Source organism: Mobula birostris, chromosome 11 (assembly GCF_030028105.1).
Source record: "Mobula birostris isolate sMobBir1 chromosome 11, sMobBir1.hap1, whole genome shotgun sequence".
Taxonomy (NCBI): Eukaryota; Metazoa; Chordata; class Chondrichthyes; order Myliobatiformes; family Myliobatidae; genus Mobula; species Mobula birostris.
The window spans coordinates 77,385,940-77,410,274 of NC_092380.1; the positions used below are offsets into that span (position 1 = coordinate 77,385,940).

The 24,335-nt window shown below is 41.1% G+C and overlaps 1 protein-coding gene across 6 annotated transcripts; it reads right to left on the reverse strand.

Annotated features, from left to right (window-relative positions):
* Window positions 1-468: 468 nt before the first annotated feature.
* Window positions 469-12,243, reverse strand: sinhcafl (SIN3-HDAC complex associated factor, like). 6 transcript variants are annotated; one of them, XM_072272599.1, is made up of 6 exons: window positions 12,204-12,243; window positions 10,689-10,836; window positions 8,833-8,932; window positions 7,996-8,119; window positions 7,323-7,473; window positions 469-3,400 (listed from the first exon to the last, which is right to left on the reverse strand). In XM_072272599.1, exons 2-6 carry the CDS (start codon window positions 10,814-10,816, stop codon window positions 3,247-3,249), a joined length of 657 nt encoding a protein of 218 aa, XP_072128700.1. In that variant the 5' UTR covers window positions 10,817-10,836; window positions 12,204-12,243; the 3' UTR covers window positions 469-3,246. The 6 variants fall into 6 exon arrangements, with proteins under 6 accessions (XP_072128700.1, XP_072128701.1, XP_072128703.1 ...); XM_072272600.1 differs by lacking the exon at window positions 12,204-12,243 and adding an exon at window positions 11,730-12,130; XM_072272602.1 differs by lacking the exon at window positions 12,204-12,243 and adding an exon at window positions 11,674-11,736.
* Window positions 12,244-24,335: the final 12,092 nt, after the last annotated feature.

A 24,335-nucleotide genomic window follows, 5' to 3' on the forward strand; every position in this document is an offset into this window, starting at 1 on the left:
GCTGCAGATCGATACACTTTGTGTAGATGTAGATCAGGTGGACTGGAGGTCTCCCAGAGTTCCAACATCTCACACAAGGAACATACCACTAACTCCAGACCCATACTCAGCACACTACCTATGTACTGATAGATAAAGAGAAAAAAACACTTACTAGAAACTTACTTAGAACCTCCATCTGCATTTGACCAAGCCTGCTGTGTTAAAGCCTCACACTCTAACACCTGGCCCACTCCAACACTCGCCACTCTGCTCACACCTCCCTTCATTTTATTGGCTTAATTAAAACTCACTCCCGACAAGACTCATTCTTTTCAAATAGCTCTCATCCTGCAACGATGTCTCTCTCAAGCTGGAAGATCTAACCCATCAGTGCAGAAGCAAACTCACTGTAGAACAAAAACAACTATGATTTTGTGTCATCTTGCAGTACATTTTTATTTAAATATAAAAGTATTACAAGTGTCTATAAAATGCAGCCATATGGGAGCTGTTGGTCACAAAAAGTTTTATTTAGCAAAAGTGCACAAGCTTGAAGACTTTGGAAATGAATATGGACTCTGGTAAATAACAATGTATTTGTGGGATGTTCAAATAAATAAATAAATAACAATTGACAAAATGGTTTCTGCCAGTTCTTAGGAAATAAAACCAAAATCTTACATGCATCTACGCTGATTTTACTAAGGCACACAGATATTTTAAAAATCCATTTGGTAAAGTATTTACCAGAAAACCAGGCAATGACAGAATCATTAAACTTTATATATTACCCAAAGGAATAGATACAAGTGAATTTCTAATACAGTAGATGTAGCTTCCTGAAGAAAGCATCACAATATCGTGGCAACTCTAGTAGTAAATATATAAAAAAAATCTTAACCCTAATGTACAATTCACAACAGGTAATTTATCATTTATAGATTTCTCCTTGCTGATCTGGACTGAAAACCAGGGTGCCTGTGAACCTGCAAATTAAAAGCCAGGATCAAGAGTAATTAATCAATTATAATTGGCAAATTTCTTCCAAAGAGCTAAAGCATACAGGTCAATGACAGGGTCTGTAATTTTCCAGTGCCATTAAAATTGTACAAAACCATACTTCTTCAACATCTAAGCTTACATTTTAATAGAGTTCAGAGTGCACTATCAATCTCTGTATGGAAAAAAACCTCTACATTTCAATTAGAACTGACAATAGTTCCATTACGAGCCGAGGCACATTTCACTGAAGTTATGTTAAAATTTTATCCAATGATTGTTAGGCCACAGCTTGAAAATTGTGTACAGTTCAGATCGCTGCGTTACAGGAAAGATGTGGTTACACTGAACAGGATTCAGAGGAAGTTTATAAGAATGTTGCCAGGAGCAACAATGAAGAAAGATTAGATAAACTGGGGTTAACATCTTTGGAACAAAGGTCAGTTAAGAAACAATTCCAGCATCAATTCCAGTGCATTTCTAGCAACATCAACACTATCCAGGACAAAACAGCCTGATTGGTAGCACTCAATACACCATGAGAACCGTTAATTCCCTCCACCAGCAGCGCGCAATAGCTGCAGTGGATACCATCTATAAAATGCAGTGCAACTCTTTATTCAGTCCAACAGCACCTCCCAAACCGGACTGTGAAGTATGTGACCATGAAATGTAGTGGCAGACCTGCAAATCAAAAACTCACAACTCCTGCCATCATCCACTTGTAATTTTGCTTGCCAGAACAACCTTACAGGTTCCCCTCCAAATTAGCTAATACCTCACAGGACCTTCAATATGACAGGGTCTAAATCCTGAGGTCCCCTGCTCAACAGCATTGGAGGATTACACTCCCCAAAAAAAAAAAGTAACTGATAAATTAGCTAACCGTCTACCTCGAGGAAACTCAGAGATGGACATAAAATATTAACTTTACTGGTGATTCCTACAGCCTGAGAAGCCCCAAATCCAATGCAAGAACAACCCAGTCCTTGCCTTTAACAAAGCCAACTTTGTTCAGAAGTTCAAGAGAATGGTCGTTTTCCAGACTAAAACACAGATGCAATCCTCGAAAAATCCTCAGACAACCAACCACCAAATGACAAAGGATAGTCAAAGGAAACTCTTGCCCTGTACTTTCACAACCATCCTCCAGCAAACAAGCAGCAAACTTGCAAGGAAAACCAAAACAAGACAACTAAAATTTTTTCAACTAGGACAAATTCAGGAAGAAATGGGGGGGCGGGGGGGGGGGAGAGGTAGAGAGAAAGGGACAGAGAGGTAGAGAGGAGACAACAGAGACAGAAAGACAGAGAAAGAAGACAGAGATGAGAGACCATGAGAAAATAATGCCCAGACATTAGCCAAGAGATGAAACTGTACTTTATCTAGTTCAAATTATCTTCCTAACTCAAACGTGGTGAAATTGGTGCATAGAACTATCCATATGGAAATTTACTCCAGTTCTTCTCTTACTCTGAGTAAAAAACAGCAAATTCCACCCCTCTCATTGAAAACTCTATACATCAAAAAAAAAACAAAGATTAGTCATATAAAAACCTTCCTCTACAAGATAACCGTTACTAGGCTGGTCTACAACAGTAAGATAAATACAAGAAAAATTATTCCACACGACTTTACTCTTAAAAAGAATTAGATCATATAATCAAAAATACACTGGGGAAGGTATCAGAAAATACTCCCCAATTTTCCAGTGACTTAAGGGACACCCAAAGGTTGCTACTGTACAAGAGTATCTGCCAGTATAGCATCAAAAGACAAAATCTATTGCACAGCTCACATACCAGAACAATTTGGCAACCCTGGTTATAAAGACCAGGTAATCCATTGATTCATTCTCTCAGGAGGCCGAGGTGGGGTGCAGGGCTAATAAGATGAACAATAACATATATTTTGACAAATCTAAAATACAAAATAAAAATGTTTCCAGAAATACATAGCGACAGTTTAAATTGCTGCTTTAACAAAAATAGCCATTGTGTTTAAACATTATGACAACAAAATGCATTTCTAATATATGCCCGGGGGTTTGATATGGAATTTCAATGAAAGACTAGCCTACTTTTAAAATAACTATCGCACTGCAGATTTATAAAACTGAGATCACTGCTTCAAGCAGTCTCTGATCGAGAGAAATGATTTGACTTTAATAAAATTGTATCAAATACTTAAAGTCTGCCACTGGAGACAAAGATGCAAATACAGGCAAAGTGACCCGAGATGAGAATCCAATCGCTGCAGCACACATTACCAATTTTCTTGAATAATCTGAAGTGCTGTTTCAGCCTGTTTCACGGATTCAGAGTCCTTTTTTGTATTACAACAAGGTTTGAACAGACGAGGGTCAATTAGCACCTCACCGAAACGACCCTTGTAGATAATGCCACAGCAAATCTTTTGCCTGTGTTAAAGAAAAACAAAATTAATCTATTGACGTTCAAACAACGCTGAATGATACTAAGGCTACGTCCACACTACGCCAGATAATTTTGAAAACGAAGCTTTTTCTCATCATTCTGTCTCTCTGTCCACACTAAAACGGCGTTTTCATCCCCCGAAAACAGAGATTTTCAGAAACTGTCTCTAGAGTGAATAAATCTGAAAACACCTAATATCTGTTGCAGACTTTTTAAAACCGCTGTCATGACGTGCCGGAACAGATGGCGGCAGCCGGCATTTCATTGTCTCCTTCTTATTATTATTACCACTTTATTGTCGCCAAACAATTGATACTAGAGCGTACAATCGTCACAGCGATATTTGATTCTGCGCTTCGCAGAACCTAACAATTTCAGAACAGACTGCAACGAGACTGAAGCCAGAAGAGTTAGAAATGTATTCACCAAATACTTTGACCCATAGCTTACTGAATAAATAAGTATACTCACTTTGCCCTGTTCTCTGTCCTTGCTTGTATGAAGGTGGTCTACCTATTTATGCAAGTACTTCTCTGACAATAGATGTGTAACAGCCTAATGTAACGTTGTATGGAAATACAAGATGACACTGATGCAGACATGTTTTATACATTTAACAAGGTGATTTATTAATGCAACAGAGTTAGTCAGTTTTTCAATGTTCGTCGTCAGCCGGGTCATACTGTCCGTGAACTCCCCGTCGGTTGCCTCCATACGCTCCAGTATTTGTTTTTTGTAGTTTTAAGTCCTCCTGCGCGAGACCAAGAGCAATTCCTCTTAAGTTTTTCTACTCTGTAACTGGACAAACACGCACCAAGTATATCGTTTCCTCTTCGCTTGTTTTCTGAGTGTCCTGCGCATGCCCAGTAGAGGATATTCGCCCAAATATCCATGTTAGTGTGGACAGAGATATTTTGAAAAACGCTTAGTGCGTACGCCTGTCGTTTTTACTCGGAACCAGCGTTTTCAAAATTATCCGGCATAGTGTGGACGTAGCCCAAGGCTCCAATTCACTGCTTAACTAACCAGTCAGTGAGAGTAATAATGATAGTGATGTTTTGTAAATGTAACAAAAATTTGTGTAAATTTTCACAACGATACACCTTGGAGGCCCACTTTTGGGCAGGATTGACTGTGGATGCCGCAAGCGGACTACATCAATATGCAAATCAGCTAGAGCAGTACAATATGGAGAGCAAGACCATGCAACAGGCTACCTCTCCCCATGCAGCTAAAGAATCCAAGGAAACAGCAGAGACCGATACAGTCACAGGAGTCGCCTGTCAGTGTTGAACTCATTGTAGCACTGCCTTGGGGACTCCAGCTCCAGATTTTTCCCCTTGGGATTTACTCCCAAAGCCTTCCCCATGAGCGGGTATGGTCACAAGTCAGCCAAGATTTGAACTCAAAATTTTCCTCATCTCTGATGAGCTGGCAACCATGGCTGACAAGCCCCATCTGCCTGAAGTGACCGGTTTTAAGGCACCAGTTTTGCACCTTGTCCTGTCAGTAGAAACAGCTCCACCGTGCCTAGTAGCTAAGCCACATGTGAAGGCCAGGAGGGAGAGTTGGTTATCAGAGGCAACTTGAGATGCAACAGCTCTGGGTGCATCTAATAGGTAGTGGGAGCTTATTCCCCACTAACACCCCTCCCCCGGCCTAAGGGGCCCACAAAGATGCCTACATTTTAAATATCTCAATAGATTTATAATGCTGTGCTCATTTGTTTTGTAAGTTTAAGTAACACATCATATTCTTTATCCTACCTTTTCTCAATACCCTTGGAATCACATTCTATAACAGCTTATTTAAGGTAAAAATTAATGACTATCACTGTAATACTGAACACAAAGTCAGTTGCTTATTATTGCTGCAGTAGACACAGCACCGGCGGGGGGCGGGGGGGGGCGGAGAGAGACAGGATAAACAATATATAACCACACGTATGGCTCAATTAGCAAGGAGCATACAAATCGGCAAGTCAAACCCCATCAAACATGTTCCATTAGAAGATCAAAGCTGATCCGAGCGTAACTCCAACTATGCAGTCTACTTACCTCACTAACCTTTTACCTGTTTGTAGAAAGTCTTAAGAATATTCAAAGACTCTGGAAAAAAAAGTTCTCACCCCAGACCCAAATTGTTAACCTTAATTCTAAATTCCACTGCTAGAACTATCCACTCTGTCAAGACACCTCAGGACCTTGTGGGTCAATCACTCTCCTATGCTCTGCCACAGCAGTTTAACCACGTTTAACCTGTCCAACCACAATTAAGACAACTTGACCACTCCAGGCAAAAGTACAATAAGCCTTCCCTAAACTGCTTCCAATGCATTAACAGCCTTCTTTTAATAATGAGGCCAATATTATACATAGTACAGGTACTTCAAATGGGATCTCTTCAATGCCCTATTTAACTGTACCATAATCTCCCTCCCTTTGTACTCAATTCCCCTAGCATTAAAGAGCAAGATTCTCTCTGCTTTCTAGCTTACAATTTGCACATCAAATACTGGGTCATCTAAAACCTTCTACATCTCAGAACTCTACAATATATCATCATTTTAGTTTTTTTTGCCAACACATTATCCCACTTTATGCTCCATTTGTCAGATATTTGCCCACTCATTTAATCCTGTTGTTCTTTCTAGCCTCCTTATTTTCTCCTCAGAACCTACTTTATCCACCTTTGTGTCATCAGCAAGTTCAGCAACAGTGCTTTCATTCAGGTCATTTATATAAGTTACAAAAAAAATTTGAGACATTTGCACGAATCCATGTGACACAACTCATTATGCCTTGCAAGCCAGTCAAGAGATTTTGTAACTCCAGAATCACACTGAGCCTACTGCTTCCTAACCTCTCCAAAAAAATGCAGGGCTTTAAGTATATTTCAATATCCATAAACCAGATCAGAAATTATTTTGCATGAACACTACATTTATTAATTGAAAATAACTAGAAACATAGAAAACCTACAGCACAATACAGGCTCTTCGGCCAACAAAGTTCTGCCAAACATGTATTTACTTTAGAAATTACCTAGGGTTACCCATAGCCCTCTATTTTTCCAAGCTCCATGTACCTATCCAGGAGTCTCTTAAAAGACCCTATTGTACCCACCTCCACCACCGTTGCCAGCAGCCCATTCCATGCACACACCACCCTCTGCGTAAAAAAAACTTATCCCTGACATCTCCTCTGTACCTACGTCCAAGCACCTTAAAACTGCCCTGTTAATTAGGCCAAGTGTCATTTCACTTAATCTATATCTTGTTCATACATTCAGCTGAATTCAAAAATAAGGCTTCAATCTATTTTCTTTTAACCTAAGAGACACAAGGTTTAGATATCGATCAGCCATGGTCTAACTTAATGGCAGGAACGATGTACATTTCTGTTAATGTACATCAGTCTAAAATCCAGGGCCATGTGCAATTTTGGCTGAGGATCAAATTCAGAAAGCTATCCAAATTTTAATTAATTTGACACTAAAACGTTTAACCAATTTTAAATATATTTCTGGAGTCTGATGGTCTAGATAAGTTATCAGTACTTGAAAAAGGGTTTTATTTTAATCTCTGTTGGTTCCCTACCAACTTCCCCCACTCAAAATAAACCTGCCCTGCACACTGCTTACTTTCAAAGAGCTCATGGAAAGAGTATTTCGCTGTTGGCAGCTTGCATATGAAAATTTGTCCAATACTTTGAGAGGGTACTAAGATTGAAACAAAAGGGCACAAGGCACAAGTTAATATTGTAACAGGCTACTGTCCTTTAATGCCACACTGCAGCAATAACCAAAAATAAATAGAAGGAAGTATTCAATAGTACAGCAAAAAAAACTTACTGAGAGCCATTGACAAGTCAGATTTGTACACGGTTGCCAAGAGAAATTAATTACCTTTTCCAGTAAGTCAGATCCAGGAATGAAAAGACTGGTTCCAAGGAAAGACCTTTCTGGGTTTCTGTATCAGACCCATCATCAGACTGGTTGCTGTGGGTGGGCGACTGGGAAGGTGAAATACTAGATGTTGTGCTACGTGCATCTGAATCTGTGCAACATGAATACAAACATTTAAAACAGACATTATAAATGGAGGGACAAAATTAGCAAGGAAACAAAGAGTAAGGATGACTAAATAACACGTAATCAGTGGGACTGAGCACACAAAAAACAGTCATATCTTCAGCGATCGCACTGAAAAGTTCAACTACTGTCTTGTGGTCCAGAGAATTTGTTCTGAGTTGCTAGATTTGATTCACAAGGCTTGACTGTCATTCCATATATCACAATGGTGAGTCTTCAGTGTGACAACAGGGCCATGTCACAACTGAGAGATGATCACTCCATCCCACACTATCCTAGGCAGATTGACTGTGAAGAACGTGACAAGTATATGTATTTTAAATAAAAGCCAGTAGTTATCCAAAGCACATTTTCTCGGACTGAACTATTCCACAGAACTAGCAGTTCAAAGCCACATTTACTTGTCAAAACATTCAAATCTAGCTGGAGTTGGGAGACCAGGGGAAGGAGTCACACATCAACAATTAAACAAATTCAAAGGACTTACTCTGTCTTTTAAACTTTTCCTGGAGTCGTCGCAATTTGTTTTTCTTTTTAATAACATTATCAGGTTTCACTTTCTTAGGCTTCACAAGTGTTTTAAGGCCGGGACCAGCTCGTGCATCGACCACCTAAGATGGGGAGATCGGAGGGTAGGGGCAGGTGGAATTAAAATAAAATCCCCATTTGTTTCTGCAGCTTCAATAAAAAGATGAGGCCGATCTACTAAAAATGAGAAAAGGTCATTTTCCATAAACCAGCATACCTCTGACAGCGACAAATGTTTAACTGATGCATACCGTTCATTGAATAAAGACAAATCCACATTATGACAACATAAACTTTGGTCCAAATCACTTGCTCACAGACAATGCACAGCACTACTACATTGTGCCAAGTGCAACTCCACCCCTAAAGTTTACAAACAACTGTGTATCCCTGGACTCATCAGCTTCCACCATGCTCTAAAATGGAAAGCTTTCTTGCTGAATAACTTAACAGGAGTCAAATTAATGCAAATTTTGTCATTATCTGAACGGCAAAATCAGATCCAAATCTTCTGTTTAAAAGTCAAAATATCAAAGCTGGCTAATGGCAGCAACCTAATTTACCAGCATAACACATTTTGAATCTTAACAAACTAGATTTGATTAAAATAAAAAGATTTATCACATAAAATTCAAGTCAACCCATGAGCTTGTTGCAAGTAATAATCACGTTCGTCCCAAGTGCACACATACTAACCAGATCTAAAACACAGGAATAAATCTTACTCATCTTCAGAGAGACAAGAAATGCATACTCCATAACAAATATACATCAACATAGGTCTTCACACACTTACGTGACTCCAATTTTTTTTGGATCCAGCAGGCAGTTTCTTCCATCTCTTCACCAGGAGTACACAGGCATTACAGATATCTCCTGCCCGAGCTTCTATCAAACTGTGGGAAATTAACAATACAAATTACTCTAGTTATCAATTTTACAAGATTTTACAATTTGGACCCAATTCTTCTATATTTTGTTTTAAAAATCTCAAGTAATCAGTTTAAAAAATGCAATCAGTGCATGGAAAATTAATCTATTAAAAATCATTAACTTCCAACAGCAGTCACAGCTACAGAATATAACTGCACATATACACATATATGACAACCATAACATAGCCAGGATTTAAAACAGAATGATCAGTCAATCTAATCCAAGGGTTGTCTGAAGAGTTCATCATACCAAAGTATTTGGTTGAGCAACAAAAGTAACTTCAACTAAGGCTACAAATAGATTCAGAGGTTATGACATATTTTCATTTAACTTGCCTACTTAAATTCTTATTAATGCCACGTTCTGATTGTCTGCATTCAAACCTCCCAAATTGAATGACATAGTCAAGATTCTCACTTCCACTGAAAGTGGACCCCAGCAGCTCCAAATTAACTATGTGGAATCTATTTGAAGATACTTGCACGGGGTAACGTCAATAGCCAAAAGTGGTAGAAAACTGCTCCCAGGTGTTCATTAACCACCTTTGTAAACCAACTGTGAATGACATATGGACAGTTCCTTCATGGAATCTCTTCCCATCACCCCAGCTACACCTTTGGAATATGCAGGAGATGAGGAAGTCTGGGTCCAACCAGTCTCTTTGCCGAATGGAGGGAATTGAGCCATTAGAAGATTTGGGTAGCTCAAGTCTTACTCCTTCAGGAATATCCAATCCAGAGTGAGAGAGATATTTAAAATCATGAGAGGCATCAGTAAGGTCGGTGGCCAGTGTCTGTTTCCCGCAGTGTGGATGTGCAAAGCCAGAGGGCAATTAAAGCCAGAAAGTGAGGGGGCAAGTTTAAAGGGAACCTGAGAGGTACATTTTGCACATGAAGAGAAGTGGTCATTAGAAACTGCCAGAGGAGCAGGAGACAGGAACATTATCAACATTTAAGAGACATCTTGAGAGGTACTGGAAGAGGAAGGCATAGAGGGATATGGAATTGATGCAGGCAAATGAGATTAGTACAGATTGGCATGGAGATTGGCAAACACTGTGGGCCAAAGCACCCACTCCTATTCTATGTCTGGAAGAAAGATTATTGTTAAACAAGCAATTATAAATGATTCATCAGTTCATTTGTATTTGTTCTGGGCAGAGTGCCACACATTTCAACCATTTCTGAATCTTTTGGATTTATTTATTTAAAAATAGTTTTGTTCCTGTGTGAATCGTTTGATCCAAATACAAAGACACTTTATACCTTGTCAGAATTTGACAATGTTTAGATGAAGATTCTCATTCTTTTGGCGACTGATTCATCTCAAGGCAGGTGTAGAAATCACAACCGACCTTTTTCCACATTCTCACTATGGCTATTCTTTTGGGACAGTTTATCCAACTCGGATTCGTCTCCCCTACCCCCACTGTGACCGTGGTCTCCTGTTAGCTTTTACTGCTGCCAATATTCACGCGTGTTAATTTCACCATTTACCAGAGCACACTTCTTGCCCCCACTATGAAAACTTGCAGGACCAGAAATAAAGGAAGATTGGCATACAGTGTGCGGAATATCTTTGGTTGAGAGGTTTAGGACGTTTAATTCTTGTAGCAATAAGGAAGTGCGCTTCAAGTCTGCATGCTTCCGGCACTAGCGGCTAAAGCGGTGCGTGTGAACCGGGTGGGGGGAGGCTATTGTGAGGAGAATGTCTTACCCAAAACAAAGTTTAAAGCTTTCCTCGTAACGTCTGCTGTCTGTGAACCGGGAGCTGGACGATTTGGTCTTGCAAATACAACAACCTTCTAAGCTCCGGTAGATCTTGGACTTGTGGAAACCAAACATGATCTTCTGCTGTCTGCACTCTGGTTGAAAAGTAAAATCAATTCAAGTGGGTTTTAAAGACTTTTCAAAACTGCAGGTGTACTCAGACAAGCCCGATTAACGCACACGTTTCGTGATCCCCAGTGATAACGTACTCATGTTAACGCGGCGTGACAGAATCACGTTGTTTGTTTAGCGCCGGTTCTGCAATCGGTTGTGACTCACGTTTCCCGGCACTCGAAAGCAAGATGCAAGGCATCAGCCTCACCACACCATAATCCCTTATTCCAGAGAGGAAAAACAGGGCTGTGGACAATAAAATAAACGCGAGGTAGTTTATAAACCGCCCCCGACACAGATTGTGCGACATCACATACTCCGTAGTGACTGCCCATGTGCTTTCACAGAACATTCAGACAAGAGACGGCAGCCGACAGCGTGTCAGCGGCTCAGGCCGAGCTCCGCGTCCCAAAATAACCCAGACAATAAGACCGCCACATTCACACACAACAGCCGGCTTTAATGACAGGGGGAGGGGGAAATGAAGAAAAGCGCTGAACCTTTGCGCTCTCCAAACACGGAAAGAGCACGGGTGGAGTGCGAACAATAAACTTCAGCCGGGACCGGGACCGGGCACACGGCGACTGGGTCAATAGTGAGGAAGCACCACACGGTCACCGTGCTGACACCCGTACGCCCGCCGCGCAACAACTGAAAGTTGCCGCTTTCACTGAGGAGAGTTTCTGGCTTTTTAAAAGAAACCCTATCGGGATTACCCCTCGCCAGCTCCCTCCTCCCAAATCAGCGGATCGCGACGCCATCACTGCGGAGACCACACGGACAAGTCGCAACCCAAACACGCACAGAGTGAAGCCCACCGTGGCAATCCCACGCTGTTGCTTCACACACGGAGACATTCCACTCAAGTACTCACACAGCCTAAACAATGCACGCGTGCGGTTTAGGACCCAGTTCACCCGGACCTTCTTTGTAATCGAGACACTGCAGTGCAGTGCAGTGACCCAGCGAAATGGGAGGTCCACTCTGGAGGTGGTAACACAGAACTCGAGAGCACAGCACTGGGGAGATGACTTTCAGTTCACGATACAGATCATTACAGTAATATCCTGGGCATCGTCAACGAGACGTGCCTAAAATGAGAAAAATGAAACCAAAAGAAACGCACGGTTCCTATTGTGTCTCAGTTTGAACACATGCACCCTCTTCCCACCATGTGAGACACTTTAAAGTTAAATTTACAAGGAACACAAGCGCGGACAGCACAGCATGCGCTCGGACTCAGGTGCAGTTCGTTCATTCATGTGCAATGCTATGCTTCTCAAGCCAAACTTAGAACTATATGAAAACAAAACAAGTGCACTCACCAAACAAAAAAAACTTAACTAACCTCGTTGTTATCCTTACGGCCAGCTGCGCATGCTTACTGGTGGCTCAGCATCCAGCTGGTATTTATCATACCTTTACATATGAAAACGCTCGTTAACATAAGGCGTCCCACACCTTATATGGGCATCGCTTCCCGGTCCCCGTGGCGAAGTACTGGCTGGGTGGCGTGCAGCATGTCGGGATCTGCAGTTTGATCTCGGTGACATTCCCGGGGTACAAATGCAATGCCCACTGCCCGTGCAAACTCCAAGTCCCGGCGCTCCCAGCTCAAAGTGGAACTGGTCCTGGTGCAGCCTCGAAAGGCGGGAATGGTGACCAGTGAAATTAATGGAAAAGGGGAAGGTGTAGTGTTGCCAAAGCAGAGTCTCATGCTAGAGCAGTGGCAGGCAAACCCCCAAGGCCTTCCTCTGCATGGTTGACTTGTTTGCCTTTCCCACGTAGCTTTTAAATAACAATTCTTTTCCCCTTTGGCGGCATATAGACTCAATTCTGTGAAAAAAAATGCACTTGCTGTAAATCTGAGTGCCCGAAGTAACTCGAAGCTGGACAATATTTTACACTTGAATATGAACAGAATCAGTTTTATATTTGGGCATCGTATTTAAAATAGATTTGTGCATTCCTGCTACTTACTGTCTGAATCCGGGAAGTTTTCATAACTGGAAAGATTTTTTTTCTAAATCGAAACAGTCAGGCGGCATGTGGAGAGGAAAAACAAAGCTAATCCTTTAAATTCTTTAATCATCCACACTTCCATCGGAAGGTTCATTACCTGTTTTTCCTTCCACAGATGTTGCCCGACCTTCCAGCACTTTTTGTTTTTACTTCAGATTTCCAGAAACATTTTTGTTAATTTTCATGGGCCTCAAGAGAGATTGAATTATGTAAATAATAGTGAATGCTTCATTAGGGCAACTGATCTGTAAATAGGGGAATTCAATTAGGCCAAAACAAATGAAAAGAATTATGGTAGAAGAGATTTTGTTTAAATCACTGCAGTTCCTAGAAATCTGAAATTTCCAGGATATTGGAAATAACCAGCAGGTCAGCCAGAATCAACAGAGAGAAAAAGATTGAGTTAATGATTATGTGAAATTTGTATTGTGTTACGTTCTGGGGGCTACAACGTGCCTTGTGGAAATGTTGTGCTTTTCCTGCGACAGTGCTCCGTGTAGATGTGCTCAATGGTGGGGGGGGCTTTACCTGTGATGGACTGGGCTGTATTCACTACTTTTTGTAGAACTTTCCGTCCAAGGCTGTGATGCAGACAGTCAATATACTCTACACTACACATTTATAGAAGTTTGTCAAAGTTGTAGATGTCATGCCAAATCTTCACAAACTCTGAAGGAAGTAGATGCACTGCTGTGCTGACTTTGTAATTGTGGTTACGTGCGGGGCCCAGGACAGGTCCTCCGAAATATTAACAATGAAGAATTTAAAGTTGCTCCACCTCTGATCATCTGATGAGGACTGACTCATGAACCTCAGGTTTCCTCCTCCTGAAGTCAATAATCAGCTCCTCGATCTTACCGACATTGAGTAAGAGGTTATTGTGGAACCACTCAGCCGGATTTTCAATCGTCGCCACCTTTGATTCAGCCTATGACTGTAGTGTCCTTAGCAAACTTGAATATGGCATTGGAGCTGTGCTTAGCCATGCAGCCATAAGTGTTAAGCAAAGTTACAGAGAGACTGCGCAGAGGATTAATGTAACAGAGTTTCTGTATCTAACATGGTTCCAATGCAGGTATTTCAAAACAAACAAAACTTTCTCTTGCAACCTCCCTTTGAGTAAAGATGTGCTATGCTCATCACCAACGTCTCTTAAACATCAGGCATGTTCACTAGAGTAATTGTCAGAACCACTCTAATAGTTATATTTTTATAAAAAGAATTAGATTTAATATGATTGCTTGGTGGAGCATTAAAGTCACATCAAGTTCCTTTTATGGATTACTCATGAAATTTTTGACCTACAATAGCATTACAGTAGAGATTTACACAGATGCTGCCAAGAGTTGAGGGTCAGAATTCTAGGGAGAAGATGGACAATATTCCAGAGGAATGGTGAGACTCACATACAGTATTCAATTGTTAAAGGATTGGTTAAGGGACAGAAAACAGTGTGCTGGAATCAGCAGATCATAATATCAAACAGTGACAGACTCAGCTAGGTCCAAAGTCCATGGCCAGTAAGGTAACTGAAGGGAAAGCAGGCATCCAACTGCAGGATTTTGGATGCTAACCTGAGTCCACCATGATGGTTCTCCAGGCAATGCAGGGAAATGGAAGTAAGAGAGGCAGGAAGAAAATGAGGTTGGATATCCTGGATATTTGCATTCATGGTCAACACTGGCAGCATCAAAAGAACTTCTGAATGATTTGTTAATGTAGGCTTTCTTTCTGTGAGTTAAAGTTAAAGTCTGTCCCGAGCCTTATAGGCTCATCAGGCCAGTGCTTGTGCCACTTTCTGTGGCGTGAAGCGACTGAGAGTACGAGACTCCCCCCCGGAGAGGATGCCAGTCTGTTGCGAGGTTAACCCCCAGCATTTTGCCAGTACCCATTTTCAGCTGGGTGGACTGGAGCAGTGTGTGGTTAAGTGCCTTGCTCAAGGACACAACACGCTGCCTCCGCTGGGGCTCGAACTCAGGACCTTCAGATCTTTCTGTGAGCCAGCTGCCTAATATCAGGAAAGATCAACACCAATACTATTCACATGCCTGTCCAATTTCTCCCTAGAATTCTGACCCTCAAGTCCTGGCAGCATCTGTGTAAATCTCTACTGTAATGCTGCAGAAAAGAGTTTCAGATTAAATTTTAGACTCCGCTCCCCCCCCCCCCCCCACATTTAATCAGCCTGCCTGTTAATGTGATAAAATAGACATTGTCCTTCTGGTTGATCCGAAAATTTCTCCCCTAGGAGAGGAAATTTGGATCTCCAGAAACTCTTGCCAGAAATGGAGTTGCCATGTCCTGATTTATCACAATGAAGGGGATCATTAAATAAATTCTCCATTGAAATGAGAGCCATAAACAGAGGAGGATTCAGCATTATTGTTGAGAGTCCCAAATTGGTCATAGTTTTATGAGCAATTAAGAGCCTTCATCAAAAAGGACCTGACTGGTGGAAAGATTTGTAATGGGACCTCAGAGCTCACTCAATTAATACAAAATACTTAAGTACTGAAGTAAAGTAGTATCAAAGTTTCCTGAACGAAAATGGCCCTACTCCTAAGGCAATTTAGGTATAACATACAGACTGTGGTTCATGGTCATCCTTAACTGCTCGTGCACACATGGTAGTAAAGCAAGAGACGCAATGAAATTGTTCTGAGGAGGTTCTCCTAAGGTTATAAAAGGTGGTTTAATGTTAAAAACGTTAATGTTCCTACAAATGCACCAGAAAAGAAAACATGAACCCGATGGATATACAAAAATGTGGGAGCTGTCAGTTAAAAGTGCATAGCTTCAAATGGCAATGCTGGGGCAAGTGAAGTTTCATAACCATTACTTTCCAATCTTAAACCTTCAGATTTACTTGAAATATTTAACTACTTTTCACTAAACATTTTAATAGCATGCCCAATACAACTCTGCTCTCTTTGATCAACCTACGTGCTCAAACATGGAATCTTTGGAATAGCAAATTCTAGAGTTTAAAAATTGACTTTCTAGAATCACTGGGTTATCACAGGACAATTAGATTTATAGTAATTATCAGATGGACCACACAATCCAAGCCAAAATACTTTCTTTTGGAAAAATAGTAATAAACAAAAGCAATACCAAAAGAATTAAATTGAGTAGCAGTGTAAATGCCAACCTGCCTGTACACTTAAGGCCATCATTTAAATAAATTAATCCTGATAATCTCAGAGAGAAAGTCACAGACTTTATAAAAACAATTGCTGACGAGCGTATCCCCACTAAACCATTCAGTGTCTTCCCCACCAGAAGCCCGGATGAACCATGAGAGCGGATATTGGCTGAGGGCCGGATTAGAGGCATTGAAGTCCGGTGTCCAAGAAAGTTACAAGAGGTTCAGGTATGGTCTCTGGAAAGCCATCTTACAGGTGAAGTGGCAATTCTGGACTAAACTTGAATCAGCGAAGGATGCTCAACAGTTGTGGCAGGCCCTGAATGCAATAATCTCTTATAAGGTAAAATTAACCGGACATAGGAGGCAACGGGGCTTCGCTTCAAAGTGAACTCAATGCCTTTTATGCTTGCTTTGACTGTCAAAACTTGGAGGAACTATGACGAATTCCGACAGCCTCTGTTGATTTCAGTTTCTGAGGCCAACATGCAAACAGCCTTGAGGAAGGTCTAAAAGGCACCCAGCCCAGACGGGGTACCTGGCCAAGTACTAAAGACCTGTGCTGGTCAAACGACTGGAGTATTCACCAATATCTTTAACCTCTCACTTTGGCAGTCTGAAGTACCCACCTGCGTCAAGCAGGCTTCACTCATACCGGTGCCCAAGAACAACATGGTGATCTGCTTCAATGACTATCATCCAGTAGCACTTACACCCACAACGATGAAGTGTTTAGAGAGGTTGGTGATGAAACATATCAACTTCTGCTCAAGAAGTGACTTGGATCTGGTCCAATTTGCCTTCTGGTGCAACGAATCCACAGCAGATGCCACCTCGTTGGCTCTTCACTGAACCCAGGAACAGCTGGACAGCAAAGACGCTCTTTATCGACTAGAGCTTGGCATTCAACAACATCCTCCCCTCAAAGCTAATCAATAGGCTTTAATACCTTGGTCTCAATACCTCCTTGTGCAATTAGATCCTTGATTTCCTTACTTGTAGATCCCAGTCAGTTCCTTCACAATCTCCATCAGCACAGGTGCACCACAAGGATGTGAGCTTAGTCCCCAGCTCTATTTACTTTAAACTTATGACCGTGTGGCTAAGCACAGCTCCAGTGGCATATTCAAACATGCTGATGACACCACTGTTGCAGACCAAATCAAAGGTGGCAATGAATCAGCATATAGAACGGAGATTGAACATCTGGCTGAGTGGTGCCACAACAGCAACCTACTACTCAATGTAGCAAGACAAAGGAACTGATATTGACATCAGGAGGAGGAATCCAGAGGTGGTCCATGAGCCAGTCCTCATTGGAGGATCGAAGGTAGAGAAGGTCAGCAACTTTAAATTCCTTGGTTTTGTCATTTTGGACAACCTGTCCTGTAAATGCAATTATGAAGACAGCATGGCTGCATCTCTACTTCCTTAGAAGTTTGTGAAGATTTGGCATGTCACCTAAAACTTTGACAAACTTCTACAGATGTGTGGTGGAGAGTATATTGACTGGCTGCATCACAGCCTGGTAGGGAAACACCAATGCCCTTGAATGTAAAATCCTACAAAAAGTAGTGGGTATGGTCTAGTCCATCACGGGTAAAGCCCTTCCCACCATTGAGCACATCTACATGGATCATTGCTGCAGGAAAGTAGCATCCATCATCAGGGACCCCCACCAGGGCATGCTCTCTTCTCACTGCTACCACTCGGAAGATGGTACAGGAGTCTTAGGACTCACACCACCATGTTCAGGAATAGTTATTACCCCTGAATCATCAGGCTCTTGAAAATGTTCCCACAACCAACAGACTCACTTTGAATGACTCTTTATATTGTGTTCTTGATATTTGCTTATTTATTTATTATTATTATTTATTTCTTTTGTATTTGCACGGTTAGTTGTCTTTTGCTCACTGGTTGAATGCACAAGCTAGTGTGGTCTTTCATTAATTCTATTGTGGTTATTATTCTATTACAGATTTATTGATTTATTCAAGAAAATGAATCTCTGGGTTGTATATGGTGACATGTATACACTTCGATAATACATTTACTTTGAACTTTGAATTTACCAGAGTAGCTGCAATTACTGGTGATTGTTTTAGATTGGCATTGGCCACACAAGTCGAACTATAATGCAACTGGTGGACGTTATTTCAGAATCGAAAACAGTTTAATTCCATTCTCAATTAAAGGAAAATCCTGTCTGGGGGAAAAAAATCACAGCTTTCATTTCCTGGCAGGAATAAAAAGATTCAAGATTCATTTATTATCAAAGAACGTATAGATTATGCGACCTTGAGACTTGCTTGCTCAGAGGTAGCCACAAAGCAAGAAACCAGAAAAAAACCAATTAAACAATGAAAAAAAGAATAAAAATAAAAATAATAGACCAACATGATGTGCAAGAGAAAGAAAAAAATACAAATCATGCAAACAATTGAAACAAACCAAAATTGAGTAGGCAGATCCGAACCCTGGAGCTGCCTGGAAGAGGCCCAAAGCCTTGCTTATCAGTTCATCATATTAGTGGGCACAGAGCATAGCAGTTGGGGCAGTCTTCATAGCCTCAGCGCCATGGAGAGAGGAGTGACCATCGCGGAGAACGAGTGAAATCGGCTCTCGTCCCAACTGACATACTCTCTTTTCAACTTATCTGGCCAGTGTTTAAGATGACCCAACGACAGAACAGCAAAAAGCTCCGGTGCCCTGGAGAGAGGAGAGAACATCGCGGAGAGTGAGCAAAATCAGCTCTCACCTCTGTCCCGAACCAGTGTTTAAATTCTCTAAACAATGTATTGTACATCGCAGTAGGACCTGGCTGCAGTGAAAGGTTCCAGGCCTAGAGCATGCTGCCCAATGACTTGCTCTGGGTCCAGATTTCACTACCCAGCAACTTTCTCTGGGCCTAGATCACACCACCCAGACATTCACTCCAGGCCCAGGTTTCGTTGCCCAGCAACTCACTCCAGGCCTGGACCACGCCTGTCACCCAGCCCGAAGCCAGTCTCAAGTGCTTCAGATCAGCTCGGCGCCCAGAATGATCCAATCTTGCAGCTAGGCCAGTTGAATGAGCTTCAGAATTTCTCTGCCCAGGCCCCAACATTCAACGCCCAGACGATCCAAGTTTCCAACCTCAGACCTGAGCCAGCTCTATGAGCATCAGAACTCCAGCTGTAAAGATCCAGCAACATGCCATTTCTCACCCCTTCACTCTTTACGGCGATAAACTAACACAATTTACCACAGAAAAGGTATTTTTAATGATGTTTTTAGTCAGATTTCTTAACTTTTTGACTACCAGAAGCCATTGCACACCTACAATAGCGCCATCTTAAGCAGAAACCAATGGCTCTGATTAGATTTGTTTCTGGAATGTTTCCTCAGCATTTGCTGATTATCCCAGTCAGTCAAAACAACTACAACTTTTGGATTTCCACTTGAAATGCAGTTGATAATAAATTTTGGAGTAAAGTCTTTCTTTTGTCTGGTCAGTTAACATATTTGTAAAGCATGCAGTTCTGATTCATGTCCACTTTTGTTCCCTACAATACTGTACCACACAGGGATTGATCCCTGTGGCCATCTGAGCACAGCAAGTCCACTGTTTTCCACTCATTTTCCCCTGATCACACAAGATGGCACCAGTGAACAGCAATTCCTCAGGCAACATCTTCCAGGTAGCTAATCTCTTCAGTTATTTCACTTTCTCTACAAGTTCTGCTTGTTCTTTTTGTCTTGATTGTGTTAAGGGAACTGTTGGAGTCTGTGAGTGCAGTTTGGGACTCGACTGATTAACCTAATGCTCTGCTCTGTCTGGAGAGCTGCCTCGTGGGAAAGTCCAGAGACGGGGACCCGAAAAGGACTAAGAACACGAGCTGATTCGTGGAAAAGACCAGAGAGGCGACACGGGGTCATGAACGACTCCATCTCGAAGCAGCGAGGAAGATTGAAGTATGGAGGTGAATGCCGAGAGGTCAGTGGCCTCTCTCAATGGAGGCCATGGGGGTCAGTAGCCAAGTTGTCAGCATTCGCGTTTGGACTTGGCAAGGCAGTCGCTCCTCACAGAAGGAATGAATTCGAGTGGCCATTCTTCTCGAAAGCTGATGGAAGGGTGTATTTCAATATTCTGAAGTTTATGTGATAATTGGACTGTACTTTCTACTAGTCTCCTTCAGTTTTCAGTGTTTTTCTTTCTTGTTGCCAATTGGCCGATGGGTGATATGTTATTTTTTATGCGAGGGAGAAGTTGGAGATTTGGGAGTTTGATGTTGGTGCTTTTCCTGTGTGGGTAAATCTGTTAGTTTTTCTGTGTGAGAGAGGGGTTGGGAGTTTTGATGTTACTGTCACTGTTTCTTCTGCAAGGGAGGGGGCTGGGGATTTGATGTTATCGCCACATTTGTTTGCGAGGAAGGGGGTGGGGGCTTTGAGGTCTGCGAATTTTGTTTCTTTTTCTTTTTCATAACAGGAGGGAGTGATAGCTTTTCTTTACAACAACGCCCATGGATTTCCTATATTTCATGACTATCTGGAGAAGACAAATATCAGAGTTGTATTGTACGTGCATCCTTTGACAATAAAATGAACCTTTCAACCTTCATATTGATGCCAATGATATTCCTTTGGAACCTTATTTTCTAAAAATGTTATTGAACTTGTGGTTAAAATTACCCTACAGCAGAGTCAAAAAAATCTGTCCTTTGCTGTAACATCTTCTTCAAAAAGGCATAAAAAATAAGACAATGCCTAAGCTTTACACATAAATGTTTAAATATACATTTTCACAACCTTTTCACAGATGCATTTATAATTTCTCTGTAGCTGTGCACTTACAGGAGTACTTTACTAACTTGATTTGTTTAGCAGATTTAGTGGTTGAACTATTATAAAAATAAATTACAAAATAATGTCTTTCTACAAGATAAATTATTATACAAAACAAAATAAAAGTTAGTATTTGCAATCTATTTGAACCACTAATTAATGTGACCATTCAAATGTTTTTGTTTTGTGCCAGAGTATTCTGAATCAAATCTTGCAGTTCACATTTCCAGACACACCCCCTGCCCCACCATATTTCCAGATATCCTGTTGGAGACTCACTCTTCACAACCAGTAGATGGAATTTCCCTCAGATACAGAAGGTTTGTGAAGGTTTCTTGTTTTCATACAATCATGTATCCCATTAACTTTCAGGACATGATTGATTACTTGTTATCTCACCTGCAGTTAACTCGACTGGGAGAGGAGTGGCTTACTTTCATAGTTTTGAAAGTATTCTTGAATTCTAGACAATAGTGTTATTTCTCAATCTTTGAAAATTTATCCAAGCCCTGTCAAAGTATGAAGGTTTCATGATAGTGACAAATGTGTTGACGCAAGAAATTAGTTGGCTACAGGTCCTCCCCAGGTAACAGCGGGATTTTGTTACCATGAATTATTCATAATCCAGTCAATACACTATAAGATGAAGGCAAGCATAAATTAACGTAAATTATATACAATTTACATAAGACCACAAACTAAGTTCTCACACAGCAGATAATGTCTGCTGCCAGCAAATCCATTTTGCCAGCTCTCAAAAGCTTGATTGTAAGCACAGGCTGTACATACATTGAACATTCGTCAGCAGGGAAGACCTGTATTAGGGAATTATCAACACAGGAAATACTTATGGATCCATTTCCAATGCTATTGGTTACTGCCCAGAGAATTCACTTTCCTTTCATTATGCACCCCTACATTGTCCTTTGCATTACAAAGGTTCATTTATTATCAAAGTATACAACTCTGAAATTCTTCTTCCTTTTCTAGATGATTGGTGCACAACATACAAGTAAAAGGTTTCTACTCAGATTCCATTTAAGCTCTTCAATCTGACCTTAAACTTTTCCTCTTGTTTTTGATACCCAAAGCATGGAGAAAAGTTTTGACCATCTATCCTACCTATCCGTCTTGCAATCTTAATATACGTTTGTCAGGACATCCTTTAGTCTGGGGGGAAACAAGTCTAGCCTATTCAATCTCTCCCCATAACTGAAGTCATCTGGCAAATTTCTTCTGCATTCTCTCCAGCATAATCACATTCTTACTGTACAACTTTTAAATTCTACATCCAATCTATAAAGGCAAGTATGCCATATGCTACTATATTAATCCATTTTGCTACTTTTAGGGAAGCATAGCCCCGAAGGTCGCTCTGTTCGTTCCTTTTCCTTATGGCCTTACTGTTTAATATTCTCTATATGTCTGAACCATATTTGACTTGACAAAGCGCATCACCTCAGACTTGTCAGGATCAACACGATTGTTTGGAGTTCCAGCAGGTGGAACAACCATTGGAAATTTGCAAGTTGAGTGAAAGGAACAATAAAATTGAAACAAAAAAAACATCTTTTCATATATTTGCAAACTGCACTAAGTTGTTTGGGACTCCAAACAATTGGGTTACTTGAGAGGACCCAATTCATGGTACACTTCTGTGGCATGGTGCAAATGCTCTGGTTTGGAATTGATTCTTTCATTCACTCCATAGTGAATTTGTTTTGTTTTGTTTACCCAGTTATATAGTAAAAGGGATCATTGTTTTTCCAACAGCTCAGGTCAGGCTTCTGAAATGTGGGAACCTAAAAATGATCTCAATGCACCAATCATCTGGAAAAGATAAAAACGCAAAGAACACTGGAAGGGAACATAATGAAAGAAAAGTGGATTCTCTCGGAAGTGACAGATAGTCTTGGAATTGGAACCATAAGTATTTCTGATGGTGGTAATTCCCTAATACCAAATATCAACAATCTAGATGATAATGTAGTAAACTGGATCAACAAAACTGTGGATGTCACCGAGACTGGGGTGTAGTGGACATCTGGGAAGACCGTCAAAGATTGCAGTGGGATCTGGACCAGCTGGAATAATGGGTTGAAAAATAGCAGACGAAGTTTAATGTAGACAAGTGTGAGGTGTGGCACTTTGGGAGGACCAACGAGGGTAGGATTTACACGGTGAGGAGTAGGGCACTGAGGAGTGCGGTAAAACAGAGGAATCTGGGAATACAGATCCATAATTCCTTGAAAGAAGCATCACAGAGAACTCTATAGGGTCATAAAGAGAACTTTTGGTACATTGGCATTTATAAATCAAAGTATTAAGTACAAAAGTTGGGATGTTATGTTATTGTTGCTCACTGCCACTTACGTGCGGGAGGGAGGGGAGCTGTGGGGGACTTTGGGGTTAAGTTTATCTGTCGTTCATTCTTTGGGGCACTTCGCTGTTTTTGTGGACGTTTGTGAAGAAAAAGCATTTCAGGATGTATATAGTATACATTTCTCTGATATTAAATTGGACCTTTGACGCTTTGAAGTTGTATAAGACATTGGTGAGGCCTAATTTGGAGTATTGTGTGCAGTTTTGGTCATCTACCTACAGGAAAGATGCCAATATGATTGAAGAAGTGCAAAGAAAATTTACAAGGATGTTGCTAAGAACCAAGGACCAGAGTTATAGGGAAAGGTTGAATAGTTTAGGACTTCATTCCTGAGAGCATAGGAGAATGAGGGGAGATTTGATAGAGGTATACAAAATTATGAGGAGTGAAGATATGACAAATGCAAGCAGGCTTTTTCCACTGAGGTTGGTGTGACTAGAACTAGAGGTCATGGGTTAAGGGGAACATCTTTACTGAGAGGGTGGTGAGTGTGTGGAACAAGCTACCACAAGTAGTTTTGAGTTTAACATTTAGATAAATTTGGATTGGTATAGGAATGGGAGGAATATAAAGGGCTAATATCCAGGTGCAGGTCGATAAGAGCTAGGCAGATTAATGTTTTGGCCTGCAGTAGATGGGCCAAAGGGCCGGTTTCTGTGCTGTACAGTTCAATGACTACGGCAAAACTAAGGTCCATCTTATATGCATACTCTCCTACTCCACCACCACCATCTCCCCTTCACCAGTAGCAAGGTCTTTGGTAATCGATTTGCAATGTCTCCAGAAAGTGTCCTGGGAAATTCTTAGTCAGCTCACACCCGCTCCCGCCCCCCCACGATAAGGAGATTCATCAACTTCACTTTGCACTAAGTGGTCTACCCTCAGTCAGATGTTTGATTTTCAGTTTGTTAAATAGCACAAGATTCTTCTAGTGTTTGTGTTCCCAACTCAATGGACTATGCTTAGAAAACCATAGCTGTAAATTAGTGATAGTGAGACTATGTCAGTGTGTGAATGAGAGAGATGGATGTTGTGTACTGCTCGTCAAATTATTACAGTTTCATTAAATGATTTGGAAACAATGGTGTTTGTTGCAGTAAAAG